The 23,819-nt window shown below is 54.6% G+C and overlaps 1 protein-coding gene across 1 annotated transcript in view; it reads left to right on the top strand.

Annotated features, from left to right (window-relative positions):
• Positions 1–23,819, top strand: part of LOC119385505 (serine-rich adhesin for platelets) — a 58,047-nt gene that overhangs the window by 11,051 nt on the left and 23,177 nt on the right. Inside the window, exons 2-3 of the mRNA XM_049414009.1 lie at positions 17,732–18,065; positions 18,401–20,179. Of these exons, the coding sequence (XP_049269966.1) occupies positions 17,745–18,065; positions 18,401–20,179 (2,100 nt within the window). The 5' untranslated portion in view covers positions 17,732–17,744. The remainder of the gene's footprint in view (positions 1–17,731; positions 18,066–18,400; positions 20,180–23,819) is intronic.

A 23,819-nucleotide genomic window follows, 5' to 3' on the forward strand; every position in this document is an offset into this window, starting at 1 on the left:
GATGTCGTCTTTCGACAACATTTGCAGCGAAGCACGCAGATATGCGGCCAATTTTTTTATAAAAGAAAATACATTTACCTAAAATTTATTTCCTTTAATACTTCCAGAACAAAATTATTAAGCGCTCCATGAGCTTGGATCCTCATAATATATTACAGGGGAGGCGGATTCGCCGCCTTTGTTCTCTTGCTCCTCGCCAATAAAAATGATTTAAAGCATAATGCTAATGCCCGACATTGATTGCAGCTTCCAATAAACACCCGTGGTGGCCATACTGGCAGTGTGCGGGTTTTCTCGGGCGTGGCGCGCTTTCTGCGCTGTAAGAAATGACCAGGAGTTTTTGAAAGCGATATATAGGCTTGGCAGCTGTAATTATAAGTACTTGAAAGGCGTAGTGAATTATGTACAGTACATTTTCTGTTGAAAATACGACCTGTTGCGCGCATGATGGCCCTCAAAGACATATCCTTGATTCTTAAGTACCGAAAACCAGAAGTTCGCAAATAAAGCCCGAAACAAGTTAAATTCGTGCGCGACTGGCGATATGTCCTGCACGTTATGTCCCGAGGACGTCCGATGGAGAAAAACAAACGGACTTAAAAATTTAATCCGACATTGGTATCCATCGGATGTCCCCTGGACAACTGCTTAGGACGTGGACGTTAGGATTTTATTCGGATGTCCAAGGGAGCTTCAATGCCCATTGGGTGCTCGCCGCCTATGGTTGACACGCTACGTCGCATGTTTCAAGCTCGAAACACGCCTAGAATCACAGCGCTGTCGCAAGACATTCCACAGAAAAGCTGGCTTGCCGTGATGTATAATGGTCAACGTGTCCCAATAGGTGGAAAATGAAGGTACTGCCAGGCGGAGCAGTGTAGCAGTATGCTGCTACAATAATGAGAAGTAAGCGCACCTGTATACCACTCAAATGTCCAGCAGTATAGTATTAACTTCAATGCGAGTTCGTTTACATTGAAGAAGTAACCCACAACCATACGAAGGGCGCGCGGAAGTGTGCGCCTTTGTTACTTCTATAGCGTCGCTTCGTCCGTGTCCGGTAGCAGTTAAACTGATCGGTTGCATCGACTTGCCCGTGGACAGCGTAGAAGTGCGCTAAAATGAAGCACATCACGGGGCTTAAAAGGCCCGCGCGTCCCTCAGTGGTCTCAACAGGCGCTGTCGTCCTTCTCGTTTGTTTTGTTGCAACGAAATCTCGCGAAGAGCAGCACTCCGCTGCTGCGCGCTTCTTCGGCGATGGCTCCTGTCTTTTCCCGGCGCCGGAGAATGGGCTTTGTCTTTTTTTTTCGGCCGGACGGAGCCGGCTCGCCCGTACTTGGGCGCTCTGCGTCGTCGACGGCCCATTGTTTTATTGTTCGTCCCTAGCGACCGGAGAGGCACGACGCGCCGCTCTTGTGTGCGCGTGTGTGTGTTCACCGACGCACGACGGTGCTGTAAAGGCGCGCAGGCGGTGGCATAGCTTCTCTGAGGCATCGCCCCGCCACCCCCCGCCGCCGCTTCTCTGCGAGCGAGAGCCGTTCTGTTGTTAGCGCGGCCGACCGACGACTACCCGCCCGCCCCGCTGCTATCTCCGGTGCCCCGCCGTGTAGCCGTAACGGTTGCGTGCGCACCCTCCCCCATCGCCCCTCACTCTGTGCGGCAGCGTTTACGCGCGCCCGTTTCTTCGTTCCGTTTTCACCACGGCTTCGAGCACTCAAGGCGAGCTTGAGCGTTGTGTGGTAAAAATGCCGCACCGGATGCGCTAGGACCCCCCGTCTGCGGAGGATAAGGTTCTCGGCGTGGCAGCCCCGTTTTAGTCGAAACAAAGGCGGCAGTGGAGAGTAAACGCGTTGGATGCGTCAAACAGTCCCCCGTGCTGCACTCCAGCGGACGCCTCGGCTTTCCTGGCAGTGGACGAAGCATTTCTTTTGCCTAGCGTTGAAGCTGCTGCCCTGTAAGAGCGGTAAGCGCAGATTGAGGCGGTGGTCCGGTAGTCCTTTTTTATTTTAATTTCGTTATTCCTTTTAGCGATCTTCGGACATCGATACCCACACGTACATACTGGAGTTGTAGTCACACCTTTGAGCGCACGACAATCTTCCAAGGATGTGCTGTCGAAGGACGTACCGTCGCGTGAATGAACCGCGGTGGTTATAATTACTCGATAAACGAAAAAGCGTTGGAGGGTGATCCTAAACGATGGTGCCTAACGCACGTAAGAACCGATTGGGTACTATTCCGGCCCATCATAGTGATTACGGACAAAATTTCGCGGAAGGGGCGGGGGCCGGCGCGCTTTCAACGCAGGGCCGAAACGGGCCGGACCGCGCGACTGTCCAGAAGCGTTGGGAGAGAAAGAAGTCTGTCGGCTGGTCTGTCGCCTGTCCTCTCGCTTCTCCAGCTCTCTTGGTGATGATTCAAAGCCTCTGTATGGCACACCGGGAAAAGAAAGAAAGCAAACCTCGTGGAGCGTAGTAAAAGAGCGCCGCCCGCTGTCTTCTTTCCCGCTCGCTGCAGTACATTACGCGTACTAGCGCGGCACCGTCATTGAGGACGGCGGCGAAGAATCGGCAAGTTCCGCGAGAGCTCCGACCGGTCGCTCTTTCGGCCCCTTGCCTAAGCGCCTTCCTTGCTTCCGGCCATTTTTCTTCGTTCCACCGAAGGGCGACGCGTGGGTTAAGAAAAATAAAAAAGAAAGAGACATTTTTCTTCGCGTCGCTCGCACCGCTGCGCAGCCTGTCTGGGTCCACCGAGCGGCCCCAGGAGGAGGAGGAGTGGGAGCCCCGTTTGAGGAAAACCGCTCCGTCGTCGCGAAAGAAAGGGCCGCCGGCGATGACATCGGCGACGTCGTCGACTGCTGCGGGCTGCGTTGCGCGCCAGCCGGTCCCGGGAGGCTGTGGCACATACACGCCGAGTTGTGCGCGCTCTTTCGCAAGCAGCGGGAGCGCGGCGCGCTTTGGCACCGATCGCGGCGTAGGAGAAAGTTTTTCGCAGCCGTGGTTTGGGCCATTACAGAAGCGTGGCGAGAAGTTGAAAGCAGGAAAGAGCAGGGCACGAGAGAAACTGTTGCGCTGGTCTCTAGACGGTTGGCCCGTGAAGTCTGTAGATAACTGCTGTAGAGTCCTCACGAGTCCCATCAGAAGTGCTCTAGAGAGTCAGATGACTGCTGGTCTCCAGTAACTTGTCCCGTCCGTACTCGTTGCTTTCTGCACGCGTCGTAACGCTTCCGAGATGAAATTACCATAAGTTATAACAAGGGACCTCGCCACAAAACTGCAGCGAGGGTTCTTCTCTCTAGGCGCGAGTAGGAAGGCGGTATAACGACGCTGCGGCTTAGATTGCGCAACGCCGCGAGTTTTGGGACGTCGTGACGCGGGCGCAAAGTGCGCGGCGGCGCCGGGCGGCTTCGAGGGGTTGGCTGCACTTCGCGAGTGTCTCTCGCGGGCGAACGGGGAAGGAGCGAGCCGCGCGTTTTCTTTTCTCCTTTCGTTTTCTATTTTCCTTCCTGAAGGCGAGGTAAACGGAGACTGGAAGACAAAAGCAAGCACGCAACTCAAGCAACTCGCCGTCGCCGGCCGGCCGGCCGCAGCAGCAGCTTCTACGGCGCGGCCTTGAATCACGGCGGGGAAAAGTTAAAGACAAAGTAAAAAGAACTAAAGTCCGGTCCCTTTCACTTCAGTGTATACGTGAAGCGAGAGACAGATGAGGCGGGCGGCAGCACCGCGCGAAGCGTCATCACACCCTGCGGTTGTTAAGTGCTTGTGGCGATGTTGTTGCTGTACTCGCATGCCATCGGCGTTGTTCTTGGAAGATCTGAGCAAAGGTTGCGTGAACGAAATCGAATGCGACCTTGTTTGTGGTGACCGAGCTTGTGATTGCAGCTCTATAGTCATTCAGGCTGTTTTCACACGCCGCCTTAAAAGAGATCGGGCAAATTTCGTGCTCGGGAAACAGTATCTCGCTTTGACAGAGTGCGTCCGCCTTGGGTTGTTTCGCATTTTAGCGTTCAAGTTCAAGGGTACTTTGGAGCACGTTTACTGCATCTTTCAGAACTCCGATGACAAACGCACAGGCAATAACCCATAGTCTTTCGGTGCGTCATGCTGCGCACAAACCGCCACTCTAATCGTGCTGCTTTGCGTCTCTCGCATCACAGGCCAGGCTGGAAAAGGACGGATATCTTTCTGCCTACCTGTTTTTTTTTTTTTATGTAGCGGCCGTGGCATCACTTTCTAAACGGGTCATCTTCTGTAGGCTGACCTGTGTTATCGTATACCTGCATGTGTTTGCTTCTACGTGCTGGTACGACACGCGACTATATACGGTGCCTTCGTAGACGTCAGCATCGATGTATGCGCAGCGGCGCCGTCGGCATTCAAACGGACGGCAGCGAATGAATGAATTCGTTCCGCGGCTGGGAAGAACAGAAAGCGTCGGTTGAAAGAGAGACGCGAGGGGTCTTCGCTTTTGAAATCCCTCCTCTTCCTCCCCGGCGGATGTTTCGCGCCTCCGATTGCGCTGTGTGAATGGCGTTGAATGGAGCCGTCGAGTTTTTCTCGCCGCGGCCGACCGAACGCCTTCAAACGCCCTCTCTCATCGTTGTTCTTCATCTTTTCTTGTTTATTACTGCCTTCTTTTCTGCGCAACCGGCTTCCGCGCCGGCCGCTGCTGTGACTGAATCTTTCGCGTGTCGCAATCATCTTTCGCGGCGCGGGGTCAATTTCACGAAATACGCCGCCTCGCGCGCAACTCGTGGTGAAATGCACGCGGACGTAAGACGCTAACGAAAAAAAAAAAAAAGCGTAAGCGGGAAAATTTGTCTTGTGTTGGCAGTTCCTTGGAAAGCTGCAAGCGGCGTTCGCAGCGTCGCGTAGTCAGCCTTATTTCTGTCTAGAGCTGCATGGCCCTTTTGGTTTCTTCATCTTTTCTGTATGGTCAGCTGTAGAAAATGCTGCGACAAGCGCTGTCGCGTCCAGCGACCTTCGTGAGGACGGTCCCAGCGCTATCTCGCGTCAAATCGCTTCGCTTTTGGCGCCTCGGCCACTTTCCCCCCGCGGCGGCAAGCTGAGGCGAACCTCTTTGACGCCGGTCACGCGTGAAACTTAAATAGTTGCCATGGATGTGGTATGGCTTCCATCCACTGGAGCGTGTTCACAACGAGTGCAACAGAAGGGTCGAGAAGATGCCCAAATACGTAGAACACAAAAAATTGTTGGTGACAGTTTCGTATCACACATTCCACAGTTTCGCCCACGTGTTTATGCAACACCCGCAGACCAGTGGACCGGAGCGTCGCAAATGCGGATACACTTGATGTTCTTACGAAAAGTGCGAGATATTTTCGGTGAATCCGAGACGTCGCATTAGAAACGTTCCGCCCGCTCTGGGCGATCTCAGTGACGTACGTGTGAGAGACGCCTGCTGAGGACAGCGTATAGGCGTCAGTCTCCCGGAGGTGGATGAGAAAGCGTCGAGGAAAGTTTCGCAGAAGAGCCTTTTAAGTGCGAATGCACTTTATAAGCGACCCTGAATCCGCCGTCCCATAGCAACGGCGCGAGGAGCGGAGAGGAGCGTCTGTAGCAACGGCGCAGCGACGTCACGCCCCACGTGACTGCGCGCGCTCCGCCCTCCGCTCCGTGGCTGTGCGCGCCCCGCGCATTGCCTGTGGTGATGAAGGCCGGCGGCGAGACGCCGAACGAAAGCGTGCGAAGCGAGCCGAGCACCCCGAAGCCGATCTGGCGCGGGGACGCGCGATGCGTGAGCGAGCGCGGGCCCTCGAATTCGATCGGTCGGACGCGCGCTTCAAGCGAGACTTCCTGGACCGCAGCTTCGGATATAGCTGCGCGGTGTGCGATCGACTGTGGTTCGACAACAACCTGAGCCCCATCTCGGGCGTGCGCAACGCCGCCAACAAGTTGAACGCGTTGCGGGTTCTTTGGAACGAGTTCGGAAGACAGATCATCATCATCAGTAAAAGTGATTTGCACTTAAAAACGGCCAGACCTCCGTGGGTCGGCTGGCGCGTGCTCTCTCGCTGCCGTCTCCTTCGCTCGGCTCTGCAGTTTAGTCGCGCGCGCCCCCTCATAGCATCACCCCGTGCTTCGCACTTCCTCATACTCCCCTTCGGGGAAATGCGGGTTTTTCTTCAAACGAACGGGGAAGAGAGAGCGCACGCCTTCGGGGACCTGCGCGTGCGGTTGCGCCGGCGCGTCTCTCTCTTTTATTTGCTTCTCGCGCCACATTTCTCTCTTATTCGTCCTCCGTTACTTTTATTTCCTAGTCGTGCTCGCCCAAGTCCGACATGGAGCCAGCTTTGCGTCGCAGGCGATGCGCCGTGGTTTGTGCTTCGCCGTCATCTTTCTCGGCGCGGTTCTTTCTATTCACCTGGCGTTTCTTTTCACCCTTTCTTTCTCACTTCATCACGCAAAAAGGAGCCCTTTCGTTCGTAACATGGTCTACCACGGCAGGATAAAGTTACCAATGCGCGCTTGTATACGTCGACTGTGACCGTGGTTATTCATTCTAGAGTGATCAAGTAAGGAAATTCGGCGTTGTACATTTCATACCGACCTGTTATGGAATAACGGCTTACTCGAAGAAGCAATCTCCGTAAGAGCAAAGAAGAACGGGGAGCTTGTATACAGAGAAATCTTTTTTTTTTAGCACGAATCTGACTGAGCCGACAGTATGTATCGCTTGGCATGAGACCGCCACATTTCCCTTGCCCTTCCAGCTAGCACATTTCCAGAGCTAAAAAAAAAAAAACAACAACAACAAAAGAGGCATACCACCTGGGTCAGTAGAAAAGAAGCGCGCACATATATTACTCAATGGCTTTAGCGTAGTACAGGGTTGTCGGGCGATGTTAGGGACATCTTACGGAGCTTTCTAGAAACACAATGACTTGCAGGAACTTTCTCCTTTTCCGTGAGTGTTCACGGAACACGAGAAACATTATAAATGGGGGGAACGTGTTTGGTGTTACACCACTGCCGAAAATTTGCTCCAGAAGGGAACTCCTCCTCCCTTTAACGTCATTTGGCCCCGAGGGCATTGTAAATAATACGTACACTAGGTTAATCGAGTGACAGCGCAGTGTTTCTCGGGTAGCTTGCCGCCACCAGACGGTGTCATTATCCAGGTCGCTTAGTTTTACGCCCCCGGTAATCAAGTATTGCAGGAACGGTAAAAAGTTCAAGTACAAACGAGAATATTCTAGTAGAGAGCTTTAGTTTCTCCGTAAGCAGCGTTTGCGGACACTGGGATTCCAGAGCGCGAAGTTACTTTCCCGGAAACTGCTGAACCGCCGGATAGCCTTCGCAGGTGCCCGCGCATCTTTTTTCTCCGGACAGTTAGATCCGAGTGCGGTGTACCTCTACGCCTGGTTCCCGAGGCGGAAGCACACGCACAATCTCTGGTCGACGGGGCGCGTCAATCGAGCGAGGTCGGTAGCTCGGCCTTGCTTCTCATACAGCCTGGCTTTTCATTTCCTGCACACATTTTTTTCTCAGTCCTGCGCTCCCGTTCGCCGGGGCTCGCGTAGGGGTGCGGTACCCCATTCCGGGAAGGGCGCACCTCAGCCATCCGGCCAGCCCTGCGACAGCACAGCGCGTCGTCGCGGTGTGCGCTGTGCTGCTGGCGGCCAAGATTAGAAAGCAGCAACAGCGCCGGTGTGGGTAGTTCAACCGCTAATAGTCGCGCGTCCTAGTCTTCCCCTCCCCACCAACGCCGGTGCCAGAAAGTCGTGCTGGGTGCGCGCCGAGCGTAGAAGCTGTTGGCCGCAGTGGTCGTCGACTTGGAATGGAACCCTGGGAGCTGCACCCACCACCTCGTTTCCGTTTCGGCATGCAGGCCGTGGCAAGCAGCGCGTGCAGCCGCTCGCTACACTCCCACCGCCGACGTAAGCCCAAGACTCCTTTGCTAAGTACCTGGGCGCGCGGCTGACCCTAATCTCGCGCGAGCTGCCTCATGCCCGCTGGCTACGTCAGACAGCTACATCCCCATTTGCCGCTGTGGGCCTCTATACACATCAGTTTGTCGCGTTGAATGTACTAAACAGCAGTAGGCGATGCTACGCGCAGGGCAGGGAAGTCGTGTGTGAGCGCCCACGAGCGGTGACGCGAGCGACCGACTCGTCACAGCAGCAACAACAAGGCGTTGTCGGACCGAAAAGGCTCCACTTCGTCTCCTGCCTCGCGAAACGCTAACGAGCCGTCGCCGTTGGCGCGCTCTCTCTGCTCAGCGTGTGATCGTGCCGACTTTGTTGACGTGCAGCGCGTCTCGAACGACGCGGGACTCACTCTCTCCCTCCTGCGCGCGCGTCCATTTCTAGCAGCTGTAAAGTCCGTGTGGCTGGAGGGCCAGCCGAGATCGTCTACCGCTGCTTCCCCGTTTCCGGCTCCCTCGGCGAGCGAGTCGAGCATCCCGCGGTGACGCCGCCGCGCAAGTCGTTAGGACGTCCTCCGCTGACGGCGTCTGGCGTGCCTTGTTTTTCTTTCCATCCATTTCCTTTTCTCTCGCTCGTCTTCTAGCGCGGTACGGAAGCGCGCTCTGACGCGCGGAGGCGGGTAACCCGAGCGCACCCCGGCGTATCCTATTTCGCGGAGGAGATAGCGCAGTCTGGACCGGGGGGATGCGTGCGCGTTGCTGGGACGAGCGCGGCCCTGGCTTCGAGCGGCAGCCGGGGAGGTCGCTTTTCCTGCTCCGATAGGAAGGAGAAACGGTGTGGCCCGCATACAGGGGGCTCGCAACGGCGCGTCTCTTTCGACGTTGAATTTGCTTGCCTTCGGGCAACCAGTGGAACGCACGACACAAGATAGGTTGTTGGGTGATCGGCAACGCGTGGGTTCACGTAGCTGACGAGGACCATGCAGACGGTCATTGAGGAATATGGGCGCTACTTTTTACGCGAACGTCGGAGAACTCAAGCGGTCCGATGGCTAAAATGTCCTATCTAAGGGCGGCTGAAAACAAAAATATTACATTTCTTTGTAGTTGCAGCTTGATCTACAGCCGCGCCGATAATTCTTTAGACCCCACATGCGTAACGCATGGCAGGTCATCTTCCGGGCTTGCTTTCTTCTTGTGGATAACCCCGCACCCGTACGCATGTCGTAGCTTACTCACTCCTTACACACGTTTTCACCGCTCGCGCTGTATTGTTTGTTTTTCTTTTTTTTTTCTCTCTATTCCACATCGCGGCACTTGCTTTGAAGTTACAATCCCGTAACTTCCGAGCACTGCACTAAATCATGCCGTCTTCTAAGGCCGTCATGATTCTCAGGGAAATAAAGTCATGTAGCATGTTACATCTTTTTTTCAGGTGTCACCCGCTATAGCGTTCAGCAAGTAGACGATAGCGTTGTAAATACAGCATCTCAAGAGTCCTGCAGAGTGCGCGCCCCTTCTTATTTCGAAGCTCTCAGAACGACAGCGTTGCGCGCGATCTGTGCGGGCGCGGAGTTTTCTGCGCCATGCGAGCGCGCGGAACTTTTTGCCGATGAGGCGAGTCGCGCAGCAACCGCTAGCGCTGCACGCTTTTATCCGCGAGTCAATGCAGCGCGGGTTCGGCGCGAGCACGCCCTCACGTCCGCCTATTGATCCGAAGATTACTATGCCGGCGGCGGCGGCGTCGCGCGCCCCGCACGACGACTGTGCGTGCGTGCGTGTGTGCCGCCGGAAAAACAGCTGTGCGCGCCGAGCGCAAACGAAGCAGCGCTCTCTTTGCGAGTGAGCGGAGGGGGAGAGGGGGATCCGAAACAGGCGCTGCGGGCTCACGCGCGCGCGACGGGCTTTGAAAGCGAGGCAACGGCGTTGGGCCGTGCGCGCTGTCCGCGCGGCACGGTCGATTGGCTTTGGGAGCGCTGTGCCTGCGTGTACCGTGTTTGCGCGCTCCTAATCGAAAGCGCGCGTCGCTCGCTCTGGAAACGCCCTGCTTCTGCGCTCGCTCGCTGGCGCGTCTCTTCTTGTTTTGCTATTCTTGCTTCTGGACTGTTGCATTAGTTCGCGCGTGTCTGTGTGATAGTGTCGCCCGGAAACAGGTGCAGCCCGGGAATGGCGGCGCATCGCTGCGCCCTCCATATCGCGCGACCGTCACGCGCCGCGTGCGGGCTCACTCTTTTCAGAGGCTGACGACATTAGCCTGCGTTTCTCTTGTTTACGTTTCTGTAATGTTGTTTTGCGATTAACGCAGAGATGAACGCTAGTAGTCTTTTTTTGGTTTCTCGTAACCGTGACTTGACGTTGAGACAATTGCTTTAAGATGTGCAGTACGACGCCGGCACATGGAAATTTTACGTACCGAGTAAATAACTTTGACTTCAGCAAAGATTCAGATGTAGCAGCAGCTGTTGTGTGAAAGTCCGCGATGACACGCGCGTTAATGCTGCCGCGTTAGTGTCTGATTGTTTTCAACGTATGTGTCAGGCTTACCTAATTCTGGCCGCATTAACTTTCATGTAGTCAAGCATGTCATCAGTGGCAAATACTGGTGCAAAAACGTTGGCTGTAGCGCGCCTCGTGTGCGCAACGCTATTTATTTCACCATTGCTATAACGACCACGCACTTTACGGACAAGCTCCGTCAGCTCCTTCTTTTGCCGTGAGCAGTTCTTGTTGATAATCGGCAACTTAAATACAAGAAAAAAAAAGCTTTTACTAGATGCGCTGCTTTCAGAGTAAGGGGACGTTGTCCATTGCAGAGTTCCACTAAATGAACGGTACGCAACTTGATTTTTATTTTTCTGGCTAGCCTTACGAACCCTCGAAGCATTTCTGCACAAACAATCTATCGCAATTCACCGCATGGAGGCACTCGGGAGAAGACTATTCATTCGAAAAAGCAATGCTACACATGGCGCTGTGAAATAAGCACGTCCGTTTCTGTAGCGCGTTTACAAAACGGCGGCCTTCCACACGTCCGTTCGACATCATGTACGTAGAGAGAGCACGTGCGTCTGTTCACGTTTTATCGCGTACCTTATCGCTGTTCTCGTCGTGATATCCTCGACGGTGGCACATGGGAACGCAGCACGTCTGCACCATTGCAGCACGCCGTCTGTACGAAAAACGTTGATGACAGTTCACGATTCGGCGGTGCTGAAATGTCACGCACCGGCACGTTGCCGAAGCCTGTGTCGTCTGCTGCGGTGCCCTCACAATGGCGGCGGACTGTAGTTTGCGTGCGCGGCGCTAGGGGCGCCCTTTTTCGAAAAGGGTCTATAGCGTAAATAGTTGTGTAGGAGCCTTAACCCGCGATCTATTTATTGCCGGTATAGTTTTCCGTGACTAACGACAACGAAGAAACACGGCAGCCAGAAAACTTTAGTCACTACTCGTTTCAGCAATGTTCATAAGCTCGCAACTAAAGGTACCGCTCAGATTACTCGATTATTCGACTGACCTTTGTTGAGGCAGATTGACCTTTGCATAATTGTCGTTTGCTTCTTTTGTTTATTTTGTTGTTTACAAAGGTACGACTGGAAGGCTTCGGACCCTGATTTCAATCAGCCGCGTGTTTGCAGCCGTTGTCACTCTGACTCGACCAGGCGTTCATTTTTAGAAGCGAGTGTGTGGTATAGTTCCGGCCTGCTGATGACTGCGCGACGGCGTGCTGCTGCAGACTATACTATCTAAATATTTTCGCAATGTTTGCGACGGGTTGCGTGAGGTAAAAGCGCACCGCCTTGTTTACAGATAACCTTGCGGGGATGCTCTTGACCTTTATGTACATTTTGTTAAGCGCTTTTCGTTTGCCTTTGAGTTTCTTCACCCGTATTGCATTTTGCCTTTCTGCCAGATGATTGCCGCACGTATTCGCACGCGGTCGAGCTGCCTGCGAATAACTTATTCGCGAAGTGACACCATAAATTCGTGGCAAGCTTTTCGAGAGAAATCAGGTCATTCAGATGCAGACGTCGTCCAACTAGTCGGTCCTCGTCGCTTGTTGCCGAAGCCGTTATAACCGTTTCGTGGCGCGCGCACAGCTTTCGCCGGAAATACACTTTTCTCTTGTAGATGTTTGTAAGTTGCAGCCGCACTTTTCCAGGCGTGTTTCATCGTGTATTCGCTTTAGCTTGCGTTGCTTTCACCTCGCGGTGTAAAACTAGCCCAATCTGCGATGTCAGGAAGCTGAAGGTGGCAGCTTTGACAGATGTTGCGATATAGACGAGGCTCGGTACTTTCGTATCCCACTTCTGCATGCCACCATTTTATACGATGTGCATGGTCCCGAGCTCCATCACTTGCTGCCGGGTGCTCGCCGTAACACGACGCACCGCGCGGGAAGGCCTTTGGTAAAAGAGATAAAAAAAGAAGCAGAGAAGCGATGCCGGGGTATCGCGAGCGTTATTAAACGCTGGCGCCACCGCAGCGTGCGCTCTTAACGCTCCAGCATTCCCGTTAATGGCGCTGCCGCCGTTGTTTCTTTCTTTTTTTTCTTGTTCTGCCTCACCGCATGTCTTCTGGCCTTTCTTCGAGCGCTCCCACGCCTCCTTACCGGCGTCTCCTTCATGACGGCTAAATTGTCGGCCGCCGGTGGGGTTGTTGCAGCTAGCACGCACCAGGGTGAGCGGCGGGCGGCTCTAAAACCAATCAGCGCCCGCTCTGAACCGCGTTTTGCTCGCGCTTTTGGCGGGGCGAGCGCCGTGGCCCCGTTTATGCTGCCCGCCGCCGCAATTACTGCTCTAAACGACGACGTGCGCCGTCGGTGATGCTGTTGCGCCGCGCTCCCAGCCTATGTAGTTGGGCGCAGCGTCATTCGAGGCGCGCACGCGCGGTCGGCGCGCAATTTGCATGCGCGATAAAACGCGTCCGGCGTAATACACCGCTCGCTTGCCGTTCCCCTCCCACCCTCGTTGCGCGGCTTCTGGTTTCGAGACGTATGTCTTTCTCGATTTGGCGAAGTGTCTTGGCATCGTTTGCTGCGTTCCACGCTTGCCGCAACTGGTCGCACGTATACGTATTATAGGTTCCAGTTTTCTAAGGATGTTATGCGCAACGGGTGCACGAGGAAAACCTTTGCAAGCATTTTCCCTCCATTGCACTGAACTCTGCATAACGAGCCAGATCGCTTGAGAAGCTCCGAGGCGGTACCTCGTAATCGGCTTCCGTCGTTGGGCCTGAGAGCACGCGCGACGGCTCGTACTATTGGCGCTCTGCCTGTATGGCGTCCAAGATTCCTCGTGGAATCGCAGTTGCGATGTCAGCGCTTTATTTTTTTTCTATGCATCTTTTTTTTCAAGCGCTTCACATTTTCTTCGCTGTCGATCGTAATGCGCGGGACGCGTTTCGCAGGCATACTTTCATTTGTGATTGATATGCGCATCTACTCCTCCCCTTTGCTTTACAAGTAAATTTGAATAGTGTCGCTAGAACTACGTTCGGAGACTCGCGTTTACGGCAATTTTACGAATGTAGTGAAAAAAAGGATAAGAGTAAAATATATTTACACTTCGTGCCGCGTATTTGGCGCCAAGGGTGCTCCTTTATAAGACCGTGCTACCGATTTCGAGCTTGGACAGCTGCCTTGTCTTAAGGAAACGACCACTTTTCGTTTCCGTTCTGCGGACTCCCAGCACGGGTAAACGAGTTCGATGAATCGCAGCTTTCTTCCATCTCAATGCGCACTATGCGACTGCATGCGCATTCGATGTTGCAAATCCGCGGCCCCGTCCGCTCTTGCGCAGCAGCGGATAAAACCGATCAGCGCGTCCTATTTCGTCCCATAAATCGACGGCGAGGGGCTTGGACCGGCGCTGCGCGTTGGCGAGCGCATCACGCGGACGACGGCGCCGCAGGAAATGCGGGTTGGCCCGTCTCGGTCGTTCTGCAAGCGACTCGCAGCTTCGCCCGAGGCGTCATCATCTCTCCGGCTTTCGACATCCTTCGATACGAAGGGGGTCCTTACTGGAAAACCATGCGAACTACGGCGGCGGCGGCCTCAAAGGCGCCTCGAGGGAGTGCGGCAGCGCATTGGTCGTGTCGCAACGCGCGCTGGGCTCTCGTCCCGAGCCCTTGCGCCCACGGCCCTTCATGCACGCGGGGACGGGTGGCCTCTCTTCTATAGCCTCTCCGTCGACTTTGTCTGGGCCGGCCAGACCGACACCATCTGCGCCCTCGTCCCATTACGAGACGTGCACGTTCAGGTCCGCGGCGGTTGCGAAGGCGTCTCCCTTCTTCTGAATCTCTCCCTTCTTTCTGAATTCCCTCACGTTTCTTATTCCCGTCTCTGGGCATCTCGATCGTCGCCGCCCTCTTATTTTTACTTATTCGATTCGTCTCTTCCATTGCCGATGCCGGTTTATCGCTGCTGCCGTCTCACTGCGGTGGAAATACTACGCAATGAAACGCGACGTTAGCGAGGATAATGAGCTTGACAGATAAAGAGGAAAGCCTCGTATACGGTGAGCTGGCTGTACATCCGAAAAAAAAAAAAAGGCTTCGGGGCGGTGAACTAGAAGATGTGGAGAAGAGACAGAAAATGATAAGAAAAACGGGGGGGGGGGGGGGGGGTAAGCTGTCGTCCGCGAACGTGTGTGGGTTGCGAAGAGAGCGTTCCCATCACGGCAACAATACCAATCGGCTCTCCTTTTATTTTTCGTTCTTCATTTCGTGGCGTGCTTCTTCACTCGACGACGGGCCTTTCTTTCAGCGAAGATCATTCCGCAGTACTTGTTTGGAAATCGCGCGCGAACTGACTGTCGAATAGCTGAAAGCAGCGTGAACTGAAATGGTGCATGCAGCGTTGGTTGGCTGCTCGTATTGCGTTTCGAGTGCGCACAATATCGTGGCTGATCAGTGTATACGAGGCAGCCATCCATGATAACGCATTGATTTCGGGATGTCCTTTCCGTGGACCTGTATACACTGTAAACCACTTTGCACCCTTAAGGGGGTTTCAAGCAAGCAAAACACCCTTTTGCCTAACCAAATTTGCAAAAATTAGGGTGTAAGGGTGTTTTCCTTCCCCAAAACAGCCTTTAGGGGGTAATGCTCTAGCTAAACACCCTTTAGGAGTTAAGGGTGTTATGTGTTATCGAAACACCCATGGCCCATACCACAGCGTGCCAGATGATAACTGGGACTCGCTGATTAAAATGTCGTTGGACCTTCGGCGAGTTTAGATTAAAAGATATGTCTCTTTTAGGGCTATCTACAAGCGTACCATATATTTACGCCTATTCTCCTAATGTTTAATGTTCACTTATACGGAACAGAAATATCTCCACCGGCACTGAACGGCGGCTTAAGATACTATGGCTATATATACCAGATGGTCAGTGTAAGGCTGTGTAGCACGAGCGCTCCGTCCAGAGCCAATATACGGCTCTGGCTCCGTCCATGTGGTATTTTACAATACGCTTTGTTGTGTGTGCCGCGGTGTGGCGCGTGCGCACACCTTCTACGCTGATGTCATCTATAATTGCATGTTCCCTGACTGGTAGATTTTTTTTTCAAATTTTTCAGTGATAAGGGTGTTTAGGCCATTGGAAACACCCTATGGTATGGGTGTTTTGATACGTCAAAACACCCTTTTCCTAGGGTGTAAGGGTGTTAGTTATAGACACGGCAAAACCCCCTTAAGGGTGTAAAGTGGTTTACTGTGTACTGTGGTCTTCTTTACGTGTCAGTTCCCTTTGCGGGCTGCTTTCAACCGATCCACCAGCGTATACACAAGGAGCATGCGTTTGTAGAAAGGTCGACTCGTATCAGTTGATCCAGCGTTCTGTCGCCTCAGCTTCCTACCAGGACTGATTGATTAGCATTGATGAGAGCGTCACTGATCTGCGCTCGATCGACACTCCCGTCGAATAATCGTTTAAGTTAGTTGATGGTCTATTCTTGTACAAGTATTGGGACTGTTTCTCCACTCCTTCTTCGAAACGGACGCGGAGAGTAGACAGACGTAATTTTAGTGGTCTGTACAGAGTATTTTGTCTGCAGAACTTTTTTAGACTGCCGTTATCCCCGTCTTGGACGCATGAAATCCAGTTTTCTCGCGATTTGTTGTGGGTGCACGCTCTATCAACGCGGCTGTTCCGTCCGAAATAAGGGAAGAAATTCCTACCGGATCGACTACCTATCTTCGAGTTATTGCTGCTTCAAACAGGGACGCCCCTTTAACGTGATTATTGTTTAAACTCTCGCGCTGTGATATCCCTAAGAACAATGAAGTGTGTAATAAGCCTCGTGGCTTCAGACTGTTCTTGACATGTTACTTCTTAGTTATCACGCTCCACCGTTTTCGAAATTTCTGAGTTGTAGTTTTACATGCGCGCGAGCTTCGCATGATGTAGTTGTTCTCATTTACGAATAAATGTTTTGTCGAAGTCGATCAACTAGTCAAGCCGATAAAGTCGTTTTTCAAAAGCGAATGTACAAAGTTGGCCACATTCACCGCTGGGGCAGATGCAGCATTTGTAGACCAGAGCTTTGCGGAACTATTGCAAAAAAAAAAAAAAAAAGAAGAAATGCGCACAATCACGACGCAGACAAGCGCTCGTTTTGTAAAGAACTAGGTTTTCAATATCTTATAATTACTGTTGGTTGCTTGTGCGACGCCGGCAGGGTTTCGTCTTGCTGCTTGTAGTGATCGTATGCATTCGCCTGCTCTATACCGCGCCGCGCGTAGTTCTTGCGCCTTCTCTCTCTTTTTGATGTTTCTGCAGTGGAGGTCGCGCGCTAATCCATCAAGAGACAATCGCCTCCGCATTCGTCTTGCTTGATCTAGCGACCTTTCGTAATGCCATACGCGGGGAGATGAGAACGATGCGACAATTTTCCTTTTTTCTATCTCGAACCGTCGGCAAAGTTTTTTTTTTTTTTTGTAGACAGCGCTTTCGATTGTTGTAGAGGACGTCTATATATGCATTTTGTTGGCAGTGGAAACAAGGCCCATGTGGCTCATAGCTTGCCCTTGTATATAAACTGAGCCTGTGAAGCCTGTGTGGAGGAATTACAAAAAATAAGTCGGCGCGAGTTTTGATATAGGTGATACATGGTTGGTTGCTTCAAGGAATTTTGTGATAGACTTTGCCATTGTTGAGCTTCTTGTAATCGCTCTCCAGCGATGTCACAAACGATCCATTAACGGGGTTGTGACAGACAGTGAAAGCTGTTTTATTTACTACTACTACGTCACCAAGGCCGTTACCATTCAATTGGTTGTTGCGAACTGCTGAACATTAACAACAACAACAAACAAGGAAAGCGCTAGGAACGGATTCTGCGTAATTAGCATGTATGCGTCCTAGCGCTATATTTGCGTAGAGCCTCGGAGACGGGACGAAGTTGCCTTGACGCACACACAACGCAAACTTTCAACAATAGCTGTATGTGTCGCTACTTTTTGTATAACACAAATTAATGAAAAGCAACAGACAATGAAGCCAACGAAGGCATAGGGCACGTTATTTGTACTCTTTTTAAATGTATTCTTGTGATAATAAGTGAAGAAAGTGGGGTGGACGAAAAGACAACTGGCCGCCGGCAGTGACCGAACCTGCAACCTTCGTATAATGCGCCCGGTGCTCTACCAATTGAGCTACGGCGGCGGTCGCCCTCCCTTCCACCTTATTGGGTATTTGTGTGCAATGCAAACCTAGGAGTGTTAATCAGCGCCGCTCGTAGCCACGACGGCGAGCGTGGCATTTTATATATCGCTTCGTCAACACCACCATACAACTGTGGTGTGCACTTGCGTATTAATCTCTCTCTCTCTTTTCTTTCTCAGGACGGCGACCGCGATGTACTACGCGAGCTTCTTCCCTCCGGCGGTGCGGCCGTTCGACGGTCGGGGACCGCTGGACGGCGTGACCGCCGCCGCGGCGGCGGCCGCGCTCGCCAGCTCTGCGGGCGTCCGCGGGGAGCGAGGCGAAATTCCGCTGGACCTGTCGCTCAAGCACGTGCGGCCCGACGGGCCCGAGGCCGCAGCCGCCGAGGAGCTTCTGCTCCTCGAGCACCGCAAGCTGGCCGCTGCCTACGGCCGGCACCTGCTCGATCCGGCAGCATTCCTGCGATTACAGCACTACCAGCAACGCATCGCCGCCGACACCTTCCTGCAACAGGTAACGTGTCTTCCTTCAAATTCCACATGCGCATGCTCTCTCTTGGCGTAATGTTGTAGTTGTACGGACGCAAGAAAGCTCAAATCGTGCGAATGGCTGCAAAATCGCGTGGATAATGAAATTTCGATGCAGTCTACAGGAAGGACCGAGAATCCTTGCAGTTAGGAATTTCAACACTCCTTACATGGTCGCAATTACTTCTGTATAATCGTTTTCTGAGGATGGAGACTTGCGAACAGCAATCCAGCATTCTTAAGCTCTCTATAACTTTGGGTTGCCTCAGGGTTAAAGCATTCCACATAAGCTAGAAAATGAACCTCATCTCCCCTGTGCAGGCATTCGGAAGCGCCGCGGCGGCGCAGCACCATGCCATGGCCGCCGCCCGGCTGGGCTGCCTGGACCAGCAAGTGGCCTTCCACTCGGCGGCCACCGCCCGGGCAGCCGCGCCTTCGACCGCCGCCTTCCTTGAGCCGGCTGCCGCTCTCGCACTCAGCATGCGCAACGCGGGCGCACCTGCCCTGGCGCCTGGAGACCTAGCCCGATCGTTGTACCCCCCCACGGCAGCTACCGCGCTGCCCGCCGGCTACTCCTCCATGTTTGCCGACATGATGCCCAAGCCAGACCCGTGCCGCCTGGCCGACGACGCCAAGGCCGGCTCCTACCCTCGCGCCAACGGCGTGTCTGCCTCCGCAGCGGACAAGGCCTCCTCGTCGTCCTCCTACATCGCGGACCCCGTGCGTTACGCGGCCGAGCACATGCAAAGGCTGCAGGAGAGCCAGACGTCGGCCAAGTTCGCCTCCACTTCGGGGTCAGCGCAGACCACGAGCACTTCCTCCACCTCGTCTTCGACCTCCTCTCGGGAGCACAAGAAGTCATCCTCTTCCAACCGCCACACGACAGACACGTCCACGTCGGCCACCTCATCTTCGTCGACCGCTGCCTCCACCGCCGCAGCAGCTGCTGCGGCCACGGCCGCCGCCGCGGCCATCAACCTCCTGGGACCGAGGCCCTCGCTGGGCGGTGGTCTGAGCTCGGCGTTTGGCGAGACGGTGAAGCGAGAGGACTACCTCAACGCCGCCGCCGCCGCGCACCTTCCTTTCTACTCCGGATGGGGCCTGCCTCCGATCATCCCGCCGCCGACGACGACGCCGCTACTGACGACGCCGAGCCCGCAGAAGAAGAAGGACTCTTCGTCGCGCTCCTCGGACCGATCGTCGTCCGATTCGCGTAACAATAGCCGGAGCAGCGGCAGCCACCACAGCAAGTCTTCGTCGAACAAGCGATCCTCTTCTTCGGCCTTTGCCTCCAACAACGTCGACCACCACCCGCACCACCACCACATAAACGACGTGGTGGTCATTGACGAAGAGCAGCGGTCGCGGCTCACGTCCTCTCTCAGGCTCGGCTCGTCCAGCGGCGGCCGGCCACCGCCGCCTCCCGAGCCCGAGCGCGCCAAGATGCCCCGGCTGGAAGCGATGCAGCCGCCGGACGAGGCAAAGACCTCGCACACCGGAACCAACGACGCCGGCAAGCGACCGGCCGCCAAGAGCCCGCTGAGTCCGCCGCCGCTCATCGCGGCGGTGCCGCCGGCGACGAGTCCCAAGACGGCCGAGCCGTCTGCCGCGCCGGGGGCCCTGCTCCTGGGCAAACCGACGCTGCCCGCGGCCTCGACGACGAGCCTGCACGGCAAGCATCACCACCACCACAGCAAGATGACCACGCCGCACGACGAGAAACCGACGCTGAACTTCTTCTTCGGGGACCACAAGCCGGCGACAACGGCGGCGCCCTCGAGCGTCGCTTCGGTGCCGCGCACTACGGCCGCGGAAGTGATCGCGCATGCGCACCAGGCGCACCTGCAGTACCTGCAGCAGCTGCACAGCAGCAATGGCAGTCACGTGCTGCCTCCGTCGTCGGCGCTGCCGGCCATGGAGGCCGCCACCTCGGCTTTCGGCGTCACGTCGCCCGTGAAGGAGGAAACCTCTCGCTCGGCGCATCACCACCACCACCACCTCCCGGCGACAACTTCGACACCGTGCAAGGACGCCACGGCGCGCACCAAGTCCTCGCCGCCGCTGCAGCAGGACCGGGTCAAGGAGCCCAGAACTGTCGAGGTCAGTTGGCCACAACCCTATTCTAGTTCTCCTTGTTAGCAGCATGCGATGGTCGCTGAGCGATTTCTCTTTATTCATATTAGCTTAACGGGCTGCCTCGCGCAGGCACGGAACACGCCAGATTGGACCGCAATTAATCGGGCCGGTTGGCCGTCGTGATTTCGAAAGCGAACGTGCGCGCCGCGCGGAGTGGCGTGCGTGAGCCGGCGCTCGCGTTTGACCCTGGTGGTCGACGCCTCAAGGTCGCTCGCTAAACGGCCCGCACTAGCCGAGCTGGGTGCCGCGGTGTTGCTCGGAAAGTCGGCTCTTTCCTCGTCTCGTTTCTGAGACGTGAGCGTTGTCGTCGCGCTGCACGTCGGGGCAGCCGCCACTGGGCCGAACCGCATATAATTCGATACCTCGTACGCCCGTGATAATCAGTAATTTAAGTGTTTTAGCGCAATACGTTATTACCATATCATTCAACTTATGTAAGTATTACCTTTGTAAATGATTTACGTGCTATTCACACCGCGCTATATGATTAAGACATTTGTTGCAACCATCGTCATGCGTTCTACAGATGCGACGAACGTTAGCATTGTGGAAATTGAAGAAAGATGTGTGGCAGCAAATTCGGATACCTCACGACAGCAAAGGTCTCGCGCTTAAGTTTGATGCTTGTCGCTGCTTAAAAACTTAGCGTATTACGCCGTTTAATTGAGATTTCTCTCAACCTTAGCCATTGCTAAGTATGAACCAATACCAACTAGGCCAATTAGCCGTGCTTTTGACCGTTGCCTTCGGCGATTCTGGTCGCGCTACCAGAGCGCGAGTATGTACACACTTTTACAGGCGCGAGAACACTATACACTTCAGCAGGTCATGAGGTTTCTTTCGTCGCTGTCCAAAAATTACCGACGCCATTGGGCGGAGAGTATGTATTGCCGGCGTGACCGCGTAAGCACACGTCGGCTCAGGCACGTAGCCAGGATTTTTTTTCGGGGGGGGGGGGCAAGGCCTAATTATTCGAAAGAAAGTCTTTTCATGGCAAAAAGAAAAAAAAAATTGCCCGGGAACATAAAAGGCTCGACGAATTTCGGGAGGGGCCCGGGCCCCCGGCCCCCCCCCCCCACCCCTTGCCTACGTGCCTGCGTCGGCTATCGTATCTCACGGAAGTGTACAAGCTCTGCTCTTGGGCCCACGTTGCGGAATTAGCGCATGGCTAGACCCGGATGCCGCTAAACGCCCAAAGAACCGTCTCATGCATCGGCCCGTCGCTGATGCCGAGATGCATCGCGGTCTCCTTTAGGCCTAGGAGGGACTGCCGTTTCAGCGTACCCCGCTGAGAAGTAGTTGCTTACCACTCGAAGCGTTTCTCGGAATCGCGGCTCTCAAAACGGTCACCGCTCAGGGCGTAGCGGCTTCTACACCGCAGAGAGGGGAATGCCTGCGAGCATCGAGAGGGGATCTTACTACGCCAGGCGGCCTAATGACCTCTGGAGGAAAGAATGGGCGGGGAGCGCTCGGGCTTCTCGAGACGGATGCCCAAAGCTCGCCACAAAATTGGTCCAGATTTGCCCTTCTTGCAAGAGGGGAACTTTACGCATGTGTCACTATTCAAGGAAGGAATATGAAGCCAACTGCACTGAACATTTCGTTTTGTCAATTTCCCCCGTTGATTTCGCTGAGAATAACGACCATCAATTTGGGGAGGGAGTGCGAGAGGTCTTTTGTAGTTGATGTACCTGAGCTAAGAGAGACCGCTTCAACTTGTAACGCCATGTTCGCCTTTCCGTTCCTGTAGGTGAATGCAGCATTGATGTAAGCGATTTTTTTACGCTTGTGAACGAGGCTACCCCGTCTCTTCATATCTTGCGCTCACTACATTAAAATTACATCTGCCGTGGCGGTCTACGAATTTTCTGTTCTTTCTTTTTTTCTGCTGGCTCTGTCCTTCTGTAAGCGTTCTCTCATTTCGTAAACTGCAGTGCCATCCGCTGTCCCTCAGTATTGTGGCTGCGACGTCTGAACCCCCACTAAAAAGAAATGCTTCGGAAAAAACGGGAACGCGATTCCAAGCGACGTCGTTTCCCTCGGCCCAGAAAGCTGACGCTACGCGTCGACGCTGCGTGAGCGCGCGTCGGCTTCGCGCCACTCGAGAAAAAAAGACCGCTTTTCTTTCGCCCCAGAGCGCGCGCGTGCGCCTTTCTCGCTGTCGAAGAGAGACGAAAAAAAAAAAAATGTCTGGAAAGAAAGCCCTGGCAGGCGGCGTTTCCCTGAACGTCGGGTTGGGGCGGCAGTGGGGGTCGTTGGAAATGAGACGCGCGTCGTCGGCGTCGTCCGCGTTGAGGCCTCTCGCCGTCTCCCTCGACGCTCGCTCGCCTCCCTCATTTACTCCGCTTGTCGTTTGTGCACTTTCTCTTCTTTTTTTTTTTTTTGCCCGTTCTTTGCTGCGGAGCGCAAACGAGCGCCGCTCCTGCCGCGCCATTGCTGCAACGAGCCAGCGCCGTTCCTGTCCCGCTGCCGTGAAAAGGAGCGGCAGCGGGAGACGTGGTGCGCTCCCGATTTTTACGCCGCTCGCTCTCGTCTGTGCGTGTGGCGCGCCTAGGGGGAGTTGGGGGCTGTGAGCCGCTTTTGTTTCGCCGTTGTCGCCGCTCGCGGGACGTGTCCTCCTTGCTCCTTTTTCTCCTTCTCTCTCCGCTCTCTCTCTCTCTTTTCTGCACTCCGCTTCCCCGGAGACTTCTATTTTATTTCTTTCGCGCGTCTCTCTCTCTTTCTCCACCCGCTGTAGGAAAACGGCGAAGTGGAAGAGAGAGAGAGAGAGAAGGGGCGTGTGTGTAGTTGCCGCCGCCGGCGGTGCGTCCGTGTGTGACGCGTCGCTGTGCGCGCGCGGCCGCGCTTTGCGCTGCCGCGTACAAGTGGTTGCGCACCGCGACCGCCGCTCCGGTTTTCTTTGTTCGATTTCAAAATTTTTTTTTTCGCGATTGCGCCGCTCTTCTCGTTACTTTTATCGTTTTGTTTGTTCTCTTTCTCTCCCTTTGTATTCGGCGCGCGGGCTCGCTCGGACGGAACGGGCCCGCGGCGGCAGAAAAGCGCTCCGGCGTGCCCCGTCTGATTAGGCTCGCTTCGCTCCTAGCGTCTAGCCGACACCCTCCCCCCTCCCGGGGGTGTGATAAAGGACAGGACGTGGCGGGGGCACCCGGAAGCGGGTTCGCCTCCGCGCGGCGCTTCGCGAAGCTTAACCTGTCGCACAGCCTGACCGTTTGCCTGCTCGCTCGCCAGGCCGACTCGACACTCCCCCTCGATATTTTCTGCTCGTGCAGTTCCGACGCAATTGTCGGCGGTGTTGGGCAATCACAATCCGTTGTCTTTTTTTATCTTCGTTCACTCGCATGGCGTTCCTTGTTCCAAATACGCAATTACCTGCGCGTGGACTTTTAATTTGCCGCCAGCTATGAAGTCCTTGAGACACGTAGGAAACCGGACGTGCCGATTAGGGTGCCTTGATGCGCGTTTTGTTGCGCGTTTTGTCATCGAGGCACACTAGTGCCGATAATACCAGCGCGCCGTTTTTGGTTTGGAGTGCTGTCTTGCGAGCGAGCAAGCCCTCGTGTAGCCGTTCTCTGATGCTTGTGCTGCGACGCGAACAGGCAGCTCG

The sequence above is a fragment of the Rhipicephalus sanguineus genome, chromosome 3 (genome assembly GCF_013339695.2).
Source record: "Rhipicephalus sanguineus isolate Rsan-2018 chromosome 3, BIME_Rsan_1.4, whole genome shotgun sequence".
Lineage (NCBI taxonomy): Eukaryota > Metazoa > Arthropoda > Arachnida > Ixodida > Ixodidae > Rhipicephalus > Rhipicephalus sanguineus.